The sequence below is a fragment of the Daktulosphaira vitifoliae genome, unplaced genomic scaffold (assembly GCF_025091365.1).
Source record: "Daktulosphaira vitifoliae isolate Bord-2020 unplaced genomic scaffold, ASM2509136v1 Scaffold_1, whole genome shotgun sequence".
NCBI classification, from domain to species: Eukaryota; Metazoa; Arthropoda; class Insecta; order Hemiptera; family Phylloxeridae; genus Daktulosphaira; species Daktulosphaira vitifoliae.
In genome coordinates this window covers 64,975,064-64,993,724 of record NW_026099572.1, presented here as the reverse complement: position 1 = coordinate 64,993,724, position 18,661 = coordinate 64,975,064, and the positions used below count along the sequence as shown (strand labels likewise).

Sequence of the window (18,661 nt, the reverse complement as noted above, 5' to 3'; positions counted from 1 at the left end):
AGTACTATAAATTATCAATAACACAATTTTAGCCTTGGGTTTAAATTGTAAATGTATTTTGAAAATACAACAGAATAAAATATAATACCAATATGGGTTGTTAATAAAAAATTTATATATTTAGTTGTGAGTTGTATGATGTGATTTGATTGATGACGCAAGTACTGTTAATTATTGGTAACTTTTGTCATGTATGTTAGTATTTTAAAATATTCAATATATTTTTTGAAATATTTATTTGTATTTTAAAATCATAAAGCACTTTTTTGTTTTAAGAATTTAAAATACAGCTGTTAATGAAATTTTAACAGTTAGCTTGAGCATCCTTATGTTGGTCAAATTACTAGAAATAACTTGCATTTATATTATGTGCAAGTATTACAAATTCTAGAAATTAATTTCCATTGGACTCATTTGTTGTTCAATTATGAATTATTCACAATAATATCAGTTGACTAATTAGTTCTGGGTGATGTTGGAGAAGACTGCTGAGCACGTTCTATATACAAATTAAGCAATTTAAGTTTTGCACCATTCAAACAAGATATATATGGTGCAAATTCATGTTCACCAAATACTTTATGTAGAGAAACCATACAAAATACAGCTGATTTTCTAACTGCACTATCTGGATTATCATAGCCTTGCAAAAGTCCTGGCATTATTTCTTTCATTTGGGAAGCAACAGGAGGACTGCCATACATATCCACCAATTTGGTCATCATTTTAATTGCCATTAAATTTACAGGAAATTCTTTGGCAGATATAAGTGGAGTTATTACTCTAACTACAGTTTCTGGTTGTAAAGACACACTTAAAGCAAATGAACATTCTTCTGCAACTTTAACTACTGGTTTACAAGGATCACAACACATGTTCAGTACTTTAAGAATTATTAATTCAGTGAAATTAATAAAACATGGAGCCATTTCTGGTCTCTGGACTAGAGATGTTATTAATAATATTGCTTGCTCTCTAATAATAGGTTCATTATCCATTAATAACTTTAAAACTACTTTGATTATTTTTTTGAAATTTTTAACTAGTATTTCTGAAGGTCCATCTCGAATGACTTCTTTCAAACGATTTAGACTTGATTGTTTATAATCTAACTGTAAAGAATCTTTGTCCAAATCATCAAGAACTTTTACAATTCCATCTGCTGTGGTTGTTGTATGTCCGTTTTTGTAGCCATTTAAGTTATGATTTTCAACTTCAGTGCGAGAAGACATTTGACTGATTCCAGAATCATAGGAAGCAGTTTCTCTATCACCAGTAAAATGACATTCTAAACTATATTTTTGTATTTCAGCTGAAGTTTGTTTTAATGACTTATAAATTTCTTCAGAATTAAAAGCATCTGTAGTGTCAGGTTGTAGAGGGGGAGAAGCTAAGTTTGTTGGTGACTGACGGTTATATTTTGGAGACAACAACTGATCCACACTACTTCTTCTAACTCTATTTTTAATTATTCCAGACACAGCTTCTTGATATTCTTCAGGTAATTGAGATAGCCTCAGTGTAATTTGAGATGCATTTAAGCTATATAATGCCAATATTGCATCTTGAGCAACACGTCTTAATTCTGGACCTTGTTTAATATTATTACCCATAGTCCAACCAATCATTTTTGTTAAAGCTAAAGTTGCATAATCTTTTTTTCCATCAATGGCTGAAGGAAATGCTGACCCAGGATCTGTTGTCACTGCTAATTTTGAAATATAACTCATAGCAGCTATTTTCATTTTAGCATTAGGTGTTTGAGTAGGATCTGTAAGAAATTTGAAAACGGCTGTTAATTGAGCATCACAAGAAAATGATGCTCTGACGACCTCCATGGTTTTTAAAATTTTTGAATGAACAGAACCTAATATATCAGAACCACCCTTGTTAAAAAGTTTTGCTAATAGAATATATAACCAGTATTCTAAATATTGGCTATGTGTTACAATTAATTCATTGAGAGCGTCTAAAAATAAACTTATAACTTTAGTTTGAGAATCCATGAACATTTTGGTAAATACATCTGTCAATCTTCTTAACAAAATTTCACTTATTTTATTGCCTTGCTGTAAATAGTATTGTAAATTTACTAGGCCATCTTTTCGATTGTTCCAAAATGAACTTTCACAATTTGAAATAATGTCTACTATGTCTAAATTAGCATTTTCCCAAATATCTTTATTATGCAACCTATGCTGTGATCCATTCCAATAAAATGAATCTGATGGTCTTCTGTGTGAATCAACTGATCGCTCAGAACAAATACTTGATGTTTCACTCTCATCACTATGATCTTCTAAGGATCTTCCAAGCACTTTTCTTGGAGACTTATGACTCCCTGTAGTACCCAGAGCATCAGCCAAGGCAGATTCTGCTTCCCTACTTTGCAATAGTATTTTTTGTGCCATTATTGGCCTTGATGTAGGTAAAATAGGAGGTCTTCTACTACTTGAATGTGATCCTAAAGAACTATACCGATTAGGACTTGCTTCTCTACTAGTATCTTGAGATCTAGGTATTCCAGAACTACCCCTTCTAGATTTTGGTTGACCAAATGCAAATCTTGATGATGGTGATCCAGAACGACTAGTTGGTTGAGATATAGACATTCGACCTCTGGATCTTCCTACTCTTTCTTCTTCACCAGTTTTCTTAGAAATTAGCTGTGGAGATGACATTGGATTAACTTTTTGTCTTGCTAATGCTGCATATTGTGCTCGTGCTTTAGCTCTTTGAGCTGCTTGCAAATCTATGGCACTACTTGACCTCATTGAAATAGTACTTTGAGGTGTAACAGGACGTCTAGAGGGCATTCTAGTACTCTCAGCCATTATTGATTTGGGTAAGCATGAACTAGAACCAGAATTTGTTAACAATACTTTTCGATATGCTGGTTCTAATTTGTTCAATAGCGCTTCACCTTGATCAGGAAAATGTTCACAAAACCCCCAATATGCCTTACGTGATAATACCCTAGCATCAGAATCAGCATCAGCTATACCTTTTTTAATAGAATCTTGAAGTATAGTTATATGTCTTTCTAAGGCATGAGTTGGCCACGTGCGTAATATTTGATCGAAAAATTCACAGCATGCTCGACGGATATCTTTTGATTTGGAATTTAAACTATTTGCTAGAATGGGAATTATACGAGAAGCATGTGTATGTTCCAAAATAAATCTTATAGCAACTAATCCAGATGATGCAGTTACTTTGGCAGAATTAGGAATAAGATCAATTAAATTGCTAAATATTGATTCAGCAAAATGATTAAATTTAATACCTAAACGCTGAGATAAAAATGCTATAGTGATACAAGTTTCTCTTACAACTTGAGATCGTAAATCTTTCACAGAAGTCTGAAAGGAATGTTCTAGATACCTTAAATTGTTAAAAAATTCTTCATATTTTGTAGTTCCAATTAAAACTAGTGATCTAATTTTTTTTAATGACTCAACTCGTTTATTCCATTGTTCATTACCATCTTGAATACTTTCATGTAACTTTTTCATTGTTTCATCAAGATCTCTTACACTAAAAATTTGAACAGTAGGAACATCTTCAAAAGATCGAATGAATGTTTCTTCGTCAACTGCACCAGCATGTGAAGAGGTAGTTGATGATGCTGACCCAGGTTTTCGTACAGAACCTGTTCGATGTAAAGGGGTAGTAGAATTTGGAGGGAAAAAAGTACCAGGCCTTTTGACACTGCCTGGAATTCGTTTATTTCCTGACATACATGCACGATCTATTTCATCTTCATCGGCAAGACTAAGGCCTACAAAAGCAGTAGGTAATAAATCTCCAGCTGCCTTGGCTTCATCAAATTTATTCATCAGGTCTGTCATTTTTCCTTGAGGTATGGTATATTTTTTTTGAATATCATTTCGTAATTTTTCTCCTACATGTTTGTATAAATCTACTAAAGTTTCAAATGCTTTATGTCTAACTTGAACATTAGGATCACTTAATAACTTTATTATCATTGGTACAATTTTTGATATAGTTATACAATTAGCACCAAATTCTTCAACAGTTGAAAGTAAAAGTTTCATAGCTCCTTCTTTTACATTACTATTCTTATGGTTGAATGCATTGGCTGATATTTTATCAAATAGTGACTGTGGACTGATTGTATCACATTCCATCAACTTCATTATAAGAAATAATGCCTTCATTTTTATTGATTCTTTACCATCACCTAATCGATCAACTGCAAGAGGTAAAACAGTTGATATATAAGGTCTGAAATCTGTTCGCATTCTTGTTATTAGTTGTGTAATAATTTCAATTCCATATTGGGTAACTTTGGGATTACTATTTGATAACCATTGAACAATTCCATCAATGAATAATCCAATGTCTGAACATTCAACAGAATTACTTGGTTCTTCCAAATATGTAAACAATTTCCCTCCTACCGTTACTTTCATTCTAATATCAGTTGTTGATAATAAAGGCAAAAAGCCATCTAAATCTTGAGGTGTTCCAGCTGCCATTTTATAGTAATTCTATATAATGTTTTAATATGAAAGTATGTTTGTTTTTATCTTGTATATCACATCAATATATAATTCATCTAAATTATTCATATTCTGAAACATAATGTTTAACTAAATTTAAATTAAGACCAAAAAAATGATACCATTAATTAATTTTAGTTTGCAGATACTCATTTTAATTATTAGAAAAATGATATAAACAATATTAAGTTAATTAAAAAATGAAGTTTATAACTTCCTAGTACTATACTAGAAAAGTCTACTCAAGTTTCAGAAAAATAATTCAGCCAATTAAATGCTGTTTGAATTAACAAAGTTAACAACAAAATATTCATCACTAACATATGATCAATTAATCTTGTTAATTTAAATTATTAAAAAATACATAACTTTTTCTTGGAAATAGTATTGATGATAATTAAATCATTTATGAACAAAAAGATAGTATGCATAATAATGTAATTAAACTAATTTTGACCAATTATATTATATAAATAATTGATAAGAATAATACTAAATCTACTTAACCCCAAAAAAATATTATATATAAATTTAATTAATTTTTATCCATAAGAATTTCACCAGGAAAATTTAATTGAAGTATATAAAAAAAAAAAAAAAAAAAATAGGAATTTACTAACTAGATAATTATCAGATAAGCTAAAAATAAAGAACCTTTATTAAAATTATTTAAACTAATTGATGATTATTTATAGCAGCAGTGAAAAGAAAACAATTATATACATACATATATTTACTAGTATAAATTAAATCCTTTATAAGTTATTAAAAATTGTTGTCATGTGTTCAACAGCTGGTTGTGGGTGTTCATTTACAAAATTACTTTAGAAATTTAAAGGATTAAATAACTGAGAACTATTTAATGTTACTATAATATTCAATTAAAGAAAGCAAATGTTTTTGATTTTATTATACATTAAATTGGGCACACTAAAAAATTTGATAAAATTCTTCATTGCTTTATTTACCTTGAAAAATATATTATTAAAATATTCAACAAAAGTTATAGTTAACTGCATAAATAACTTAGATTTCATAAGTTAAACTTTTATTTTTAATATTTATAATTACTAACATATTCTATAAACTTGATTTTAATATTTAATATTAAGTCTAATTATTTTATTTAAGGTTTCTAACAATAATTACTACTATTTTAAGTACTCAATGACTGTAATAACATCGAAAAAAATTATAGAACAATAATTACACAAATAATTGTGTTATAAATTCATTTGTAGACGAAAGACTTCCAAAAGTTGGTTTAATAATAAATAACTTACCAAATAATGGTTTCAAAAAATGATAACGGGTTCATCATTGTGTATATTTTTTCGTATTGACTACTACTTTATTGTTTCATAAAAAAATTTCACTAGATTATTGTTGTGTATTTCTTTTTTATATACACGGATTAATACAACAAAAACGATGTGAATAGAAATCTCATTAATGAAATTAATTTTTGATAGAACTAATCGTCAAGAACGAAAAGAAGGCAGTCGAACAACAACAGTTTTTAGTCAAGGACACTGTGTAATAAATATAGGGTGCGTTCGATTGCAACTGCACAAACTTCGGAACGATGTTATAACCTCAAAAATGTCTACTGTAAATAAATATATCTAATACTTTTACTTGTTGAAATTAATTGGAAAATCAAAGAATAAATAGTTTACAGAAAGCCATGTCTTTTATTGAAGTTTATTAGTTATATTCAAGTAAATCCGTTATTATATTTCATATAATAATATAGCAAAAAATCAACAAGCTCTTAATTGAATGAATAAATGTAAAATTTATTTTTTGAATAGCATTAACCATATCAATATAACTTTTGTTCTTATAATTTAATATTGATATAGTAGCAAATTTTAAATATATTCTGTACATACTAACTATGAAAATAGCAGCTTTTTTCAAACCTGTCCTGTAAACTTGGTATGACTAATTATTAAAGAATTTTGTTAAGTTGCGTTTGATTAAAATTGTACCAAATAAATTTATCAGATAATCTACTTAATAAAAATACTTTCATTTTAGTTTAATTCTTAATGTCATTTCATTTTTCTTATAATTCCAGTAAAACCAAAACACATCATAACAAATTTTCTGTTTTGCTAAATAAATATAGGTTAATCAGGATTTGAAGAGATTAAAAAACTCATCAAATAATTTATGATCCTATGTCATATATATATATATTCCTAGTATACGTTCAATATCTAACTTTTTGAAAAAAAAAACAGATGCTTGTTAAGCATTGGTAAAAGAGAATTAGTTCCCTTGTGAATATTTTTGCTTTAGCTATGATACTACTGCCATAAGTATTAATAATTATTTAATAGGCAAAATACAATTACATAAAATATTAAATTATAAAAATTCAAAAACAATTGTTTATAATTTTTTTTAAATACTTTTGTTCAATAAGCACACTAAGTTTTTAGGGGTTAGTACTTATAGTTCAAGAATTGAAAAATTATTAAATCTACTAAATTTTTCAAGGTATATTATAATTCTGTTTTGAAAATAAATACACATACAATAATTAAAGAGAAACCCAATTTATTATTTGTGTAATAGTTATACAAAAAAATATAAAATTGGGATAACTACAAACGTCTACCCCTACGACCACCCTTTCTACGTGTAGAATCTGAAGGAATTGGTGTAACATCTTCAATTCTGCCAATTTTCATACTAGAGCGAGCCAAAGCACGCAATGCAGATTGTGCACCAGGACCTGGAGTTTTTGTCTTGTTTCCACCAGTTGCTCTTAATTTGATATGCAAAGCTGTAATACCTAATGTTTTGCATTTTTCAGCAACATCCTAAAAAATATAATTTATTAGAAAATATTTAAGTTAAGGTCACTTTCTAGAGAATATTAAAAAAAGATTAAAATAAACAAAATCTATAATAATACTCTTACTGTTGAATTAGCACTTGTTTTTATTACATTAATTAAGCATGAAGAAATTTTATCTTTAAAATTACATGTTATTACTAAATAATAAATATAAAGATATCTGAAATTTAACTAATGATGTTTATAACTTTTAAAACAATCATTTTGCTGATATATATTTTTAAATAATTATTGTCTTCTTAGACTACATTTAAACCAGTTTTTTATAAATCACTATTAAGAAAAAACTATAATTAATTTTATTAATTTAAAAAAAATAAAATAGCTATTTTTTATATTTTTCCTTACAAAATATTTAATAGATTGATAATTTTTGAACTCGATGAATCAATGAGCATTTTAATACATAGTGGGTATAGAACACCGGCTGAGTATACATACACTAGTACAAGCTGCATCCATCCTCACTGAATAACCACTATATGTACAAAGTTACTTGTAACTCAACGAGTACTTATATTAAAATTGTTTTCAAGCAATTTTTGTAAGAAAAAGCCAAAAAATGGCTATTTTGAAATTTAGAAAAAAAAAATGTTTTTTTCTTTTTATTAGTGATGAATACTAAAAAAATATGCTTAAAATATAATCTAATGAGGCAATAATTATTTTAAAAATTATTACTTAACTTTTAAATGTACTAATTTCACTAGAAAAGTAGCGTACTTATAGAACTTTTTACAAAAAAAATGTTGTATGCCACTGTTAAAAAAATTCCTGAATATTCACCTATTTAAATACATTATAACCTAGTAGGTGATCTATGCTAGAGCTTATTAGTACTAAACTGAAATGCACATAATTATTATTTAGAAATAATAATTCTGTTTTAGACATTCCCCAGTATAAAGAAAAAAATCAAGAAAACTAGTATTATATCAATTTAAAAGCAAATATTAGTTCATCATTCTTGAAAAATAGATACTTCAAATGTAACTAATTTATAATTGTTATGTACTCTTGTTTTAAAGAAAAAGATAATTATTATAAACAAATTAAAAATAGCTGTTTATAACTAGCTACATTCTTTGAATTGCGATTTAAATACTAAAAGAATAATTAATATTTCTTCATAATCTAATAGAGTAAATGTATTAGCCCTAGTCAATCTATAAAATTGTTTTTAAGGTTTAGATAATAATATTCAGTTTTTTTAACAATTCTTATTGTCTAAAAATAAAAATAAAATACTATTAACATGACGAGACACTATGAGCAAAATGCTCACAAATTAATCAATTTTAGAACTACTTGTTTACATTAAATTTGAATTAAACATCATTAAAGATATGCTTATAGTATTTACAAAAATAAATATGGAATAATATCAACTCAACTTTAATAATGTTAAATTTATTACATCATAAATGATATGTACACTTTGTTAATACTGTGTTTTTTAGCATGAATCTAACACGTCAATTATCGTTTTTATATTTTTATTTTTATCAGTTTGTCATGCGTTACTTTCAAATAAGGTATATTTTCTCTTATAGAATTTTACTACCATTTTATAGATATGAAAAATTGTCAATATAGATAAGGATAATTCATTTTAATAACAGTTAATTAAACTTTTTAAATAAGTTTTTTTTTAAGTTATGTATTTTATTAAAAAGATGAATTATTATATTAAATATTTACTATTAATAAAAGCATTCAAATATTTTTATTTCTAATAAAAAATATTTTTTAATTGTTAGAACAAAATTCTCATAAATGTAAACAATGGTATAAATAATTTGGAATCACCAACAATGGATTAAAAACTTAAACAAATTATTTTTGATATATCATGTACGTAATAATCAAAAAATAGTTCAGTATAGTGATAAGTGACACCTATACATATAAATTATTTAAATTTTTATATGCATTGTCCAAGCATCAGTAATAATTATTAATATTCACCTGAGCAGCTAACATAGCAGCATAAGGAGATGCTTCATCTCTGTCAGCCTTTACTTTCATACCACCAGTTACTCTTGCAATAGTTTCTCTAAAAATTTCCATTTAACATTTTAAATATAAATTAATATTATATCTAAACCTATTGAACTACATCAAAACTAATTAACTATATCAAATAATACCTTCAGTTTACTTAAATATTTGGTCATATTGTTAAATTCAGACATTCATACATATGAATATATAGATGTTTTATTTTTAAACTTGATGATACATACCTTCCAGATAAATCCGTAACATGCACGAATGTATCATTGAAACTGGCAAAAATATGTGCAACACCATACACTAATTCACCGTCTTGAACTTGTGGCCCCAATTGGACAACTGGTTCTTCTTTCTGTACTTTACCTTTACGTGGAGCCATTTTATTCTATATATAATACAATTTTTAATGATTATAATTTTTCAATTTTATTAGTTAAATGAAATTAGCCACATGGCAAACAAACACATAAGATAGAAAAAATATCAAATGTATTGAATTAAAAAAATTTAAAAGCACAAATAATAGTAAAATCTTAAGATGTGTATTTATTTGATAAACTAAATTCTACTAACTTTGAATACTAAGAAGTGCCTAAATGTCAAAAATCGTCGAGGATTTCGAGTATTTACAGAATAGTAAATCCTTAGACATATAAAAAAGAGTTATCCGACATGTATAAAAATATTGAGGTTATTAAACAGATAGTTTGTTAGTCTACAGTCTTGCCAACATTAATATTCGTATTTTCAGTCGTGGCATTTGGCATTATCTAGATTGACTACAATTTCATAATTAGATGTAGAAACAAATATTATTAAATGACATTTAAAAATATTTGGTCAAAATAAAATGCCAAATAAAAATAATTAATTTTTAAAAAGCTACCACACGTCTTTTTTTTTTTAATTTTCTGGAATTTATTTTTTTACCAATTAGTATATATAATAAGCTTTATTTATAAAATTACGATATATTTTTTATAATTATAAAGTATGCAATATAAATTAAATTATTACTGTGTTAATATAATACTTGTCTTTAAACCAGAACTTAGGAAATTCTAAATGCAAAGTTGCCATATCAAAAATTTATTTGATTACGCGCTTTTTTATTTCAATAATCAACTTCACGAAATATATAAAATAAAAGCTTATATTCTATAGGCGTCAAATAAGAGGAGGTGCTTACCTCCCAAATAATTTTTAAATTTTATATTAATGTTTGTATAAAAGAATATAAATAATGACTAGTTATAATGTAAATGGGTAATTTAAATAAAAAATGTTAAAAAACCGTAAAATAAATTTAATAATTTTAAAACCCATAATAGTTTTTCAAAGCAAATCAAGTTTTGATTTTTTGAAGTCAGATCTCCTTCTTTCTCGCCTTATTCCCAATTACTTGGGGTCGGTCACCCTTATTCTAAACTTCCACTTGACACGAACTCCCACATTATCTATGCACACATCAGCTGTCCTCATATTGTATTCAGTAGCATCCCTCCATCTCTTTTTTGATCTTCCTCTACCTCTTTGTAGTCAGATATTAAATTTATATCTTTGCACAAAAAGTAAAATATATTATACAAAACCAAAATGATCTGTAACCGTTCAATAGAAAACCAAATTCTAATAAAAATTAGTATTAGAGGTGTGAAATAATTAATTTCTTGATTTTAATTTTGGATTTACGTTGCTTAAAATTAAAATAACACAAGATAAACAGGTTTTGAAATAAATAATCTATGAAGCCACCAGATGTTTTAAAATAAAGTAATATTTTTGAAAGGTATTATGTTGCTTAAATTCATTTCTCTTTTAATGAATTTACTAAGAAAATAAGAAAAATTGTCTCATTCTAGTAGTTTTTTAAAATTAAATTAACATCAATATTGGCAAATATCATTTTTTAAATTAAAAATAATAATATTACATCAATAGATAAATACTATTAACAATTTTTAGGATTTGTTAATACAAGTAAGGATTAAGTGATGTAAGATTTTATTTAAATTTGATTATTTTTATCTTTTAAAATAACATAAGAAATATAATTCTATTTTACTTATTAAAAGAGTAGTTTACAATAATATTTATATATACTTAAACAAGAATAAATGCAGAACAAAAGTAATAACATTTAAAGATGAAAGAACACTCATAATCACTAAATAACCACATGTCAACATTCACATGCTCAGATTATTTAAGTAATATGGCTATTTCCAAGAATTTGCTTTGTGTTTTGGTAAAAATTGAAAACCATCAGGAACTGGGCCTAATAACATTTTACTAATTTCTATCCAATCAGCACAATTACCACTTGCCATAAGTGTCTCTAAATCATTTCTTCCTTTATAATTGGGTGGTCTTTCATTTACTTTTTGTGGCACTCGTTCTAATATACCCACAGGAATATATCTATGGCAAAATGAAAGCCATTCTAATAAAAACCTTCTTGTTGTTTCCACACCTCTTGTATCACTTCCCCAGTGTTCTAGACCATAGTTTACAAATCTTTTTAATATTTCAAATCGTTCACAACTACTTATATCCCAATGACGTTTTTCTTTAATTTCTTGAAAAATCCATGGTTTAATTAAAGCTCCTCTACCAATCATAACACCTGAAATATCAGGGTATTCTACTTTGGATTTTTCATAATCTTCATAAGACATTATATCTCCACTGCTAAAAACTGGAATGGGATCTGCTAACTTAGCACATGTATTAACATAATTCCAATCAGCCATTTTTGTATATCTTTGATCTCTTGATCTACCATGAACTGTTATTAATGAAACTCCACTGGATTTGAACATTGGAATTAAATCATGTGTAATATTTTGATCTTTGTTCACACCTGAACGAGTTTTAACAGTTAGTGGTACGTTGAGAACTGTTCTCATGCTTTTTAAGCAGACTTCCAATTTTTTGCTTCTTAACAGCAAAGCACTACCAGCGCCCTGACGATTTATTTGATCTAATGGACAACCAAGATTTAAGTCTATAAAATCCATATCAACAGTTTCTTGAAGAACTTGAGCACTTTTTGTTAAAATATAAGGATTATTTCCACAAATTTGAATGCCAAATAAATCTTCAGATTCATGTCTTTTAGTGAGAGCCCACTCTTGATTGTGACCTTGTAATAAACTAGAAGAGAGAACCATTTCACTGCAGGTAACATCAGCTCCAAATTCTTTACAAATTCTGCGGAATGGTAAATTTCCAACGGTAGTTAAAGGAGCTAAATACAATTTATTCGTCCAGTCAATAACTCTGTTTTCTTCTATAAGGGGTCCAATATTTTTATCATTATCAATTTTTTTAACAGCTTCATTACTTTTAGTAAAGTCATACGTTTTTTTTCGTAACTGTAATACAATTTCTTTTCCATGCATGTTATGTTTTTTTTCATTTAGTAACCAATTGTCATATTTAATTTGATCAATGTAATTATAATCATTTTTAATATGATTTTGACCAAATCGACATGTAAGACCTCGTGAGCAGTACCCTTTTAAAGTATAAACATAGCATGTGCTATCAATGTCTTGAGGTTTATTTTGCAAGTACTGTGTAATATTGTGTAAAAATTTACATTTGTCATTTAAACATGATCCTTTATCAAAACCTTCTACTAGTGCAGGACATAAATGACTGTTAGCATCTTGAAAATATGTACAGTTTCTAGATTTATTTTGACCTTTTAAAACACTTTTACTGCATTTTTGCTTTTTGGAGGGAGGTTCAATATCAGTTATCTGACCTTTATCTTTTTCGGAAATACAATTGATTGCTAATTTTGGTATATGGTCTTCAACAATAAATTCTTTTTTTATACATGCTACACCTTTATTTCCATATTGAGTGTTTGGTTCAATATTTAAATTTAATCCATTGTTTTCAACTAATGTTAACATATTTTCATTATTAGAGGAAAATTTGTCATTATTTGATGATGACATTTTAAAACCTAAATCAAAATAAAAATAGTTTTACTAAGATAATAATAAATAATATGTTAATTACATCAATCAAATAATAAACTAATTTTTATTTATATAAGATTTAAAAAAAAAACATATTTTTCAGATTATTAATATTATTTTAACAGTTAAAGTAAAATATTCAATAGTATTTTTAGAACTTTATTTTGTAATTCAATCAGCTTTTATGTTGAAAATATAATATATCATTAACATAATCGCGTCATCTTTGATGAATTACTTAGAAGTATATCAAAGAATATGTTAATCCTAAAACAGTATTATCGATAATTTCAACTACAACACAATGTTTAAAAAATAATATTTTTAAGTCTTATAACTTATTTTAAATTACTACTTTATATTTTTGTTACAAATTATCCTGTCTAATTAAAGTACATTACTTTTTATTTTCAATACGTCAATAATTGTCGGGCCATCAATTATTATAAACACAAGTTTTATAAATGTCTGCAATTATAAAAGTAAGGGAAGTATTGTCTCTAAAAACTAATTTTTTATAAATTATTTTTAAAATTTAATGTAATAAATCGTAAGTTTTTGAACATAACCAATAATATTTATTGATTTTTTTTCAATACTCTGATTACAGCTTGTTCCCTTTATGTAGCTTCACTGTTAAGCGTCCGTGTAACGTTGGTGAACTTGGCGATAATGTGGAATTTAAACTGAGAAATGTATTCCTCCGCGATTTTTACAAATTTTACAAACTTTTTATTAATTTGATTTAAAATAAATTCATTTCTATGTACGTATAGTTGGGTTAAAAATAAATTTTGCTGTTATTATTGAATTTCTATCACTTAAGTAAGTGCTCTATTAGTTTACATTAAGATATGAAAATAAAGTAAGTTAATTTAAACAGCAACTGATATGATTGTTTGCGCCATTTCCTTTTATATGTCCAATCATTCAAATATTTCTTCTGACATAATTACCCCAATTTCAATAATTATGCATTCGATTTGTTAAACTTATATTTATGAATAACTTTTCCAATAAAAATAACTATTAAAAAATATGTTTTATAAATAAAGTGAGTTAAAATTGTTTTGTAAACAAACAAAAATATAATTTATTTACTATACTGAGTTGGATTGACTAATATAAATATAAAACTTAGTCAATACATTTTAACTATATATTTTTGCAAATTGTTGAGGCATATGTTTGTATTTTATGCAATAGGTGCCATTTATTTCATTTTTAAAGTAATGTTTTTATTTCATTTTTATTGCAGTTTATTTTTACTAGTTGATTTAATTTTTATAGCTTAATTGAATTCATTATTTTCAATAAATGTATAAATATAATAGAAATAAAATATAATGTAACAAAATATAATAAATATAATTTTGTATTATAACACAAAAAATTTTTTTTGTCTAGGACACATTTATGTAGGATTATAGTATTTTATAATTATTTAATATTTGATAATGACTGTGTAACATGTTATTACATGGTAAAAATTTCTTCTTTATTTATTCCAAAGTCATTACTTATTAATTAACTCGAGGAAAATGTATATTACCAGAATGAATATTTCATTTTTAATCTGAATATAAATTTTTTTCTTTCAGAATTATGTTTATATTATTCAATCCTGCATTCAGACAATTTTTCATTTTTGATAATAAATAATAAATTTGCAATCATTAATTACTATAACATTTTCTTAATAGAAAAATATTTAATTATGCTCATTACATTTTTATTTATTTATATCACTACTATATTTTTATAATAATATATGCATAGACTATTGTGACACTTAGTTACATACAAAACAAATTGTACATGTAATAGTCATTTAAAAGTGGATCTACCTTACCTGTGTCTCTTTAATTCTAAAAGTTCATCGTAAATTATTTATTTAATACCAGACAGCCAGCTCTCTAAATTCATTTTTTTATACCTAATCAAGCTCTAATTACCATATCATTTGAAAAATATAGAAATGAATTGTGGTGTGTATGTTAATTAATCAATTTTAGAACATTAAAATGTGAAAAGACTTTAAAAATATTTTGTTAATTATTTATTATTGTATAATAAATTATGTCGAAATTAGTTCCTAACTTCTAATATTATGTCTTGTATATATTTTTCTTCTTCAGGTTTCTTAGTCTTTTGACTGGTGGTGCCTTCCTACAATTCTTTTCCATTCCTCCCTGTCTTCTATTTTCCTTTTAATATCAACATATTTTAGGCCCAGTTCTCCACATATCTATGATATGAAATTTGCTCTAATATAATTTTAGGTTTACAAATCATTAAACATGATCATTTTTTCTTATATAAATAAATTGGCTAAACTAACTTAATCTTTTATTTTTTTAGAATGCAACTAAGATGCCATTTACCTTCAAAATGTTTTATACTTATAAAATTCTAAAATTTGATGGTGTTGATTTTATAAAATAATTGAGGTATTTATACGTTAAATATTAATTAGTATATATACAATGGATTCAGATAGTAGTGATATGGATATTGATGATGAATATGGCGAAACAAAGTTATGTCCAGCAGCTTTAGGCTTACAACCTGTAAATAGAAAAGATAATCCTAAGCCTAATGATTCATCAAACTCAATTAAAGATAAGTTAAACAGAAGAGGTATGCCAGCACGTATAAGAAAAAAAAATAAATTATTTTTTGATGAAGAAGTTTTTAATACATCTAAAAATCCATCAGTAAAACAAGAACGTTTGATGAATCTAAATTCACCAAAAAAATATACTCCTAAAAAAATTTCTGAATCCAAAGTTGAGAGTAAAACCCCCAAAACTCCCAAACAAGATAAAAACCCAACTCAAAAAACGCCAACACCTAAAGTTGCTGTTAAAACAACACCCACAATCAAACTAAAAACTCCTAATATTAAAACACCCATTAAAAGTGCTACAAAAAAAAATCTAGAGAATGGATTATCTAAACAAAAAATTATAAAACAAGAGACTCCTAAAAATGTAGTGTCAACTTCTAAACCAAAATGTGACACAGTTGATCGTAAAAGATGCCAAAAAGTTGGACTTAAATTACGAAAAATTTTTCATCTACCTAAAGCAAAAAATTGGATTTATTATGAATGGTTTTATAGTAATATTGATAAACCTCTTTTGTATGAATCTGATTTTATGATGTGTGTCCAAGATTTTTTCCCTTCATTCAAAATTAAAACTATGACTAGAAGGGAATGGTGTATGTTAAGGCGAATGATGGGTAAGCCTCGAAGATGTTCTCAAAATTTTTTTGATGAGGAAATTCGTGAATTAGATAGAAGAAGAAAAAAAATCAGACTATTACAACAAAGAAAAGCTAGAGATGAGTTATTGTTCAAAGATATACCGGATGAAATACCTTTACAGCTAACTGTGGGTACTAAAGTTACAGCTATGTTACGTAGTAATGCTGAAGATGGTCTATACAATGGTACTATTGAAGCTTTAGATGTTTCTAATAATACTTATAGAATACATTTTGATAAACCTGGTTTAGGCACACATTCAGTTCCAGATTATGAGGTTTGTTCAAATCAGCCACCAGAAACAATTTCTAAAAATTTGTTATTTCAAATGTGTAGACCAAGAATGCCATATCGTTCTATATCACCTGAAACTAATATAGAATCTATAAAAACAGACAAGAATATTGTACCTAATTATTCAATGAAACTTTTAGAATCAACTGTAAAATTTAGAAAAATTTTAACCGCTAAGAAACAGTATGTACAAACATTACGTAATTTAAATTCAGAAGCAGAGAGAATGACTTTATATAATGAAGAAATAACACAGGATTTTCAAAGTCGTTATGCAAAAATTGTTTTAGATTTAGATAATTTAAATTTGCATTTAACTTCAGTAATGTGTGTTCTAAGTGAAGAAATTAAAGTATTAGCCCCCGAAGAAGCTGAAACATGGCCATTAATTACAGATTATTTGCAAAATCAATCTTTTGATGAAGCTGAACAAATGATAGAGCATAATAAAGAAGTAACAGAGTCACACTTTGTATCAGAGGATCAGCCAATGTTAGCACTAATTAAAGATTTATTAGCACTCATGCTTCAAGTAAAAACATTAACTGAAAATGAACCTACTGCTTATGAATTAGATGCTTTAAAAAGAACTATGGTTGAGATAAAACTTAAACTTAGTCAGTCTAATCAAAAGTCATTTGAAAACTGTGTAGAAATTCATATGCAACAAATTCAGTCTAGCTTAGATACATATCACACTTTATCTTCTGCCACTAAAAAGTAATTATTGTTACTTTTTGTTTAAGAGAAGTATGAGCAAATAAATAAACATTGATGAAATATATATATATATATATATGTTAATTTATAGTAACATTACTTTAAAGATACTAAAAAGTTCACACTTGAATTGAATTCAATTAAAACTACTTATAGTGATTGATTTCACAATGATAATATTTAATTTTACTGCAAACAACCATAATTAGCTAGCATCATTATTCTAATAACAGTGTGATATTATTATACATAGATTTAATTTAAGGTAATTCTGTTATTTTTATAAATCCCTTAAAAAAAAAATGAATACTAGTTATAATTTATCATCAATGTTTATTATTTGTTTAAGTAATATTATTGACTTTTGTCGTTATACTATTGTATTAGAAATATCCTATAGTATACTTAAGAAGGATAGTACATTATACTTATATATTTACCACTTTTGGAGAAAAATATTAATTGTAATTTTGTACATTTGTGTGAATTCTCTTTTTTTTTTCTATAGTTAATAGCTTAATTATAAATATTTTTCTTAATTTATTAAGATATTTTATTTATCTAAATGTAAATAATTGTAAATGTATTTATTAAATGTAATTTAGATAAATTAAAAAAAAATTTAATTATGAGATTTCCTGTTATTCTACTTAAACATGATTGTTAGGTGTCTTAGGTCATATTATAAACAAAATCATATTTCAGAAAATATTTTACTAAAATTGACATTTTATAAACGACTTTTTTTGTAAATTTCTTAAAATTTAGTACTTTTAATATACTGTTTATTAATTCAATAATAAATATTGATTTAATCCATAATAATATTCAGTAAAAACTTTATATTTATTAAATGAATTTATATACTTCATTTTTATGTACAGTTTGGTTGGTACTATAGTGGAAAAGTAAAAAATCAAAATAACATTTGTTTTATTTTGTTAATTAACTTTAGTACAGTATAATA

The 18,661-nt window shown here is 25.9% G+C and overlaps 4 protein-coding genes across 6 annotated transcripts; 1 reads left to right on the top strand and 3 right to left on the bottom strand.

Annotated features, from left to right (window-relative positions):
- Positions 1-315: 315 nt before the first annotated feature.
- Positions 316-6,065, bottom strand: LOC126896062 (CLIP-associating protein 1). The gene is made up of 2 exons (XM_050668506.1): positions 5,810-6,065; positions 316-4,598 (listed from the first exon to the last, which is right to left on the bottom strand). The coding sequence occupies exon 2, from the start codon at positions 4,500-4,502 to the stop codon at positions 456-458; it is 4,047 nt and encodes a 1,348-aa protein (XP_050524463.1). The 5' UTR covers positions 4,503-4,598; positions 5,810-6,065; the 3' UTR covers positions 316-455.
- Positions 6,066-7,076: 1,011 nt separating this feature from the next.
- Positions 7,077-10,128, bottom strand: LOC126894015 (40S ribosomal protein S14a). The gene is made up of 4 exons (XM_050664638.1): positions 9,988-10,128; positions 9,645-9,799; positions 9,367-9,454; positions 7,077-7,360 (listed from the first exon to the last, which is right to left on the bottom strand). Exons 2-4 carry the CDS (start codon positions 9,791-9,793, stop codon positions 7,142-7,144), a joined length of 456 nt encoding a protein of 151 aa, XP_050520595.1. The 5' UTR covers positions 9,794-9,799; positions 9,988-10,128; the 3' UTR covers positions 7,077-7,141.
- A 1,326-nt stretch (positions 10,129-11,454) lies between these two features.
- LOC126903937 (tRNA-dihydrouridine(47) synthase [NAD(P)(+)]-like) lies at positions 11,455-13,972 on the bottom strand. The gene is made up of 2 exons (XM_050682520.1): positions 13,811-13,972; positions 11,455-13,393 (listed from the first exon to the last, which is right to left on the bottom strand). The coding sequence occupies exon 2, from the start codon at positions 13,383-13,385 to the stop codon at positions 11,634-11,636; it is 1,752 nt and encodes a 583-aa protein (XP_050538477.1). The 5' UTR covers positions 13,386-13,393; positions 13,811-13,972; the 3' UTR covers positions 11,455-11,633.
- Positions 13,973-14,091: 119 nt separating this feature from the next.
- On the top strand, positions 14,092-18,088 carry LOC126903918 (protein lin-9 homolog). Of its 3 annotated transcripts, none has more exons than XM_050682494.1 (2): positions 14,092-14,234; positions 15,771-18,088. In XM_050682494.1, the coding sequence occupies exon 2, from the start codon at positions 15,896-15,898 to the stop codon at positions 17,696-17,698; it is 1,803 nt and encodes a 600-aa protein (XP_050538451.1). In that variant the 5' UTR covers positions 14,092-14,234; positions 15,771-15,895; the 3' UTR covers positions 17,699-18,088. The 3 variants fall into 3 exon arrangements, with proteins under 3 accessions (XP_050538451.1, XP_050538458.1, XP_050538466.1); XM_050682501.1 differs by having other exon boundaries at positions 14,094-14,274; XM_050682509.1 differs by lacking the exon at positions 14,092-14,234 and adding an exon at positions 14,446-14,463.
- Positions 18,089-18,661: the final 573 nt, after the last annotated feature.

Bases quoted from the DNA above. Each gene is read 5' to 3' on its own strand.
- LOC126896062 (XM_050668506.1), bottom strand. From the start codon at position 4,502: ATGGCAGCTGGAACACCTCAAGATTTAGATGGCTTTTTGCCTTTATTA.
- LOC126894015 (XM_050664638.1), bottom strand. From the start codon at position 9,793: ATGGCTCCACGTAAAGGTAAAGTACAGAAAGAAGAACCAGTTGTCCAA. The intron at 9,455-9,644 runs GTATGTATCATC...GGAAATTTTTAG, and splicing joins GTTACGGATTTATCTGGAAG to AGAAACTATTGCAAGAGTAA. The intron at 7,361-9,366 runs GTGAATATTAAT...TATATTTTTTAG, and splicing joins CTGCTATGTTAGCTGCTCAG to GATGTTGCTGAAAAATGCAA.
- LOC126903937 (XM_050682520.1), bottom strand. From the start codon at position 13,385: ATGTCATCATCAAATAATGACAAATTTTCCTCTAATAATGAAAATATG.
- LOC126903918 (XM_050682494.1), top strand. From the start codon at position 15,896: ATGGATTCAGATAGTAGTGATATGGATATTGATGATGAATATGGCGAA.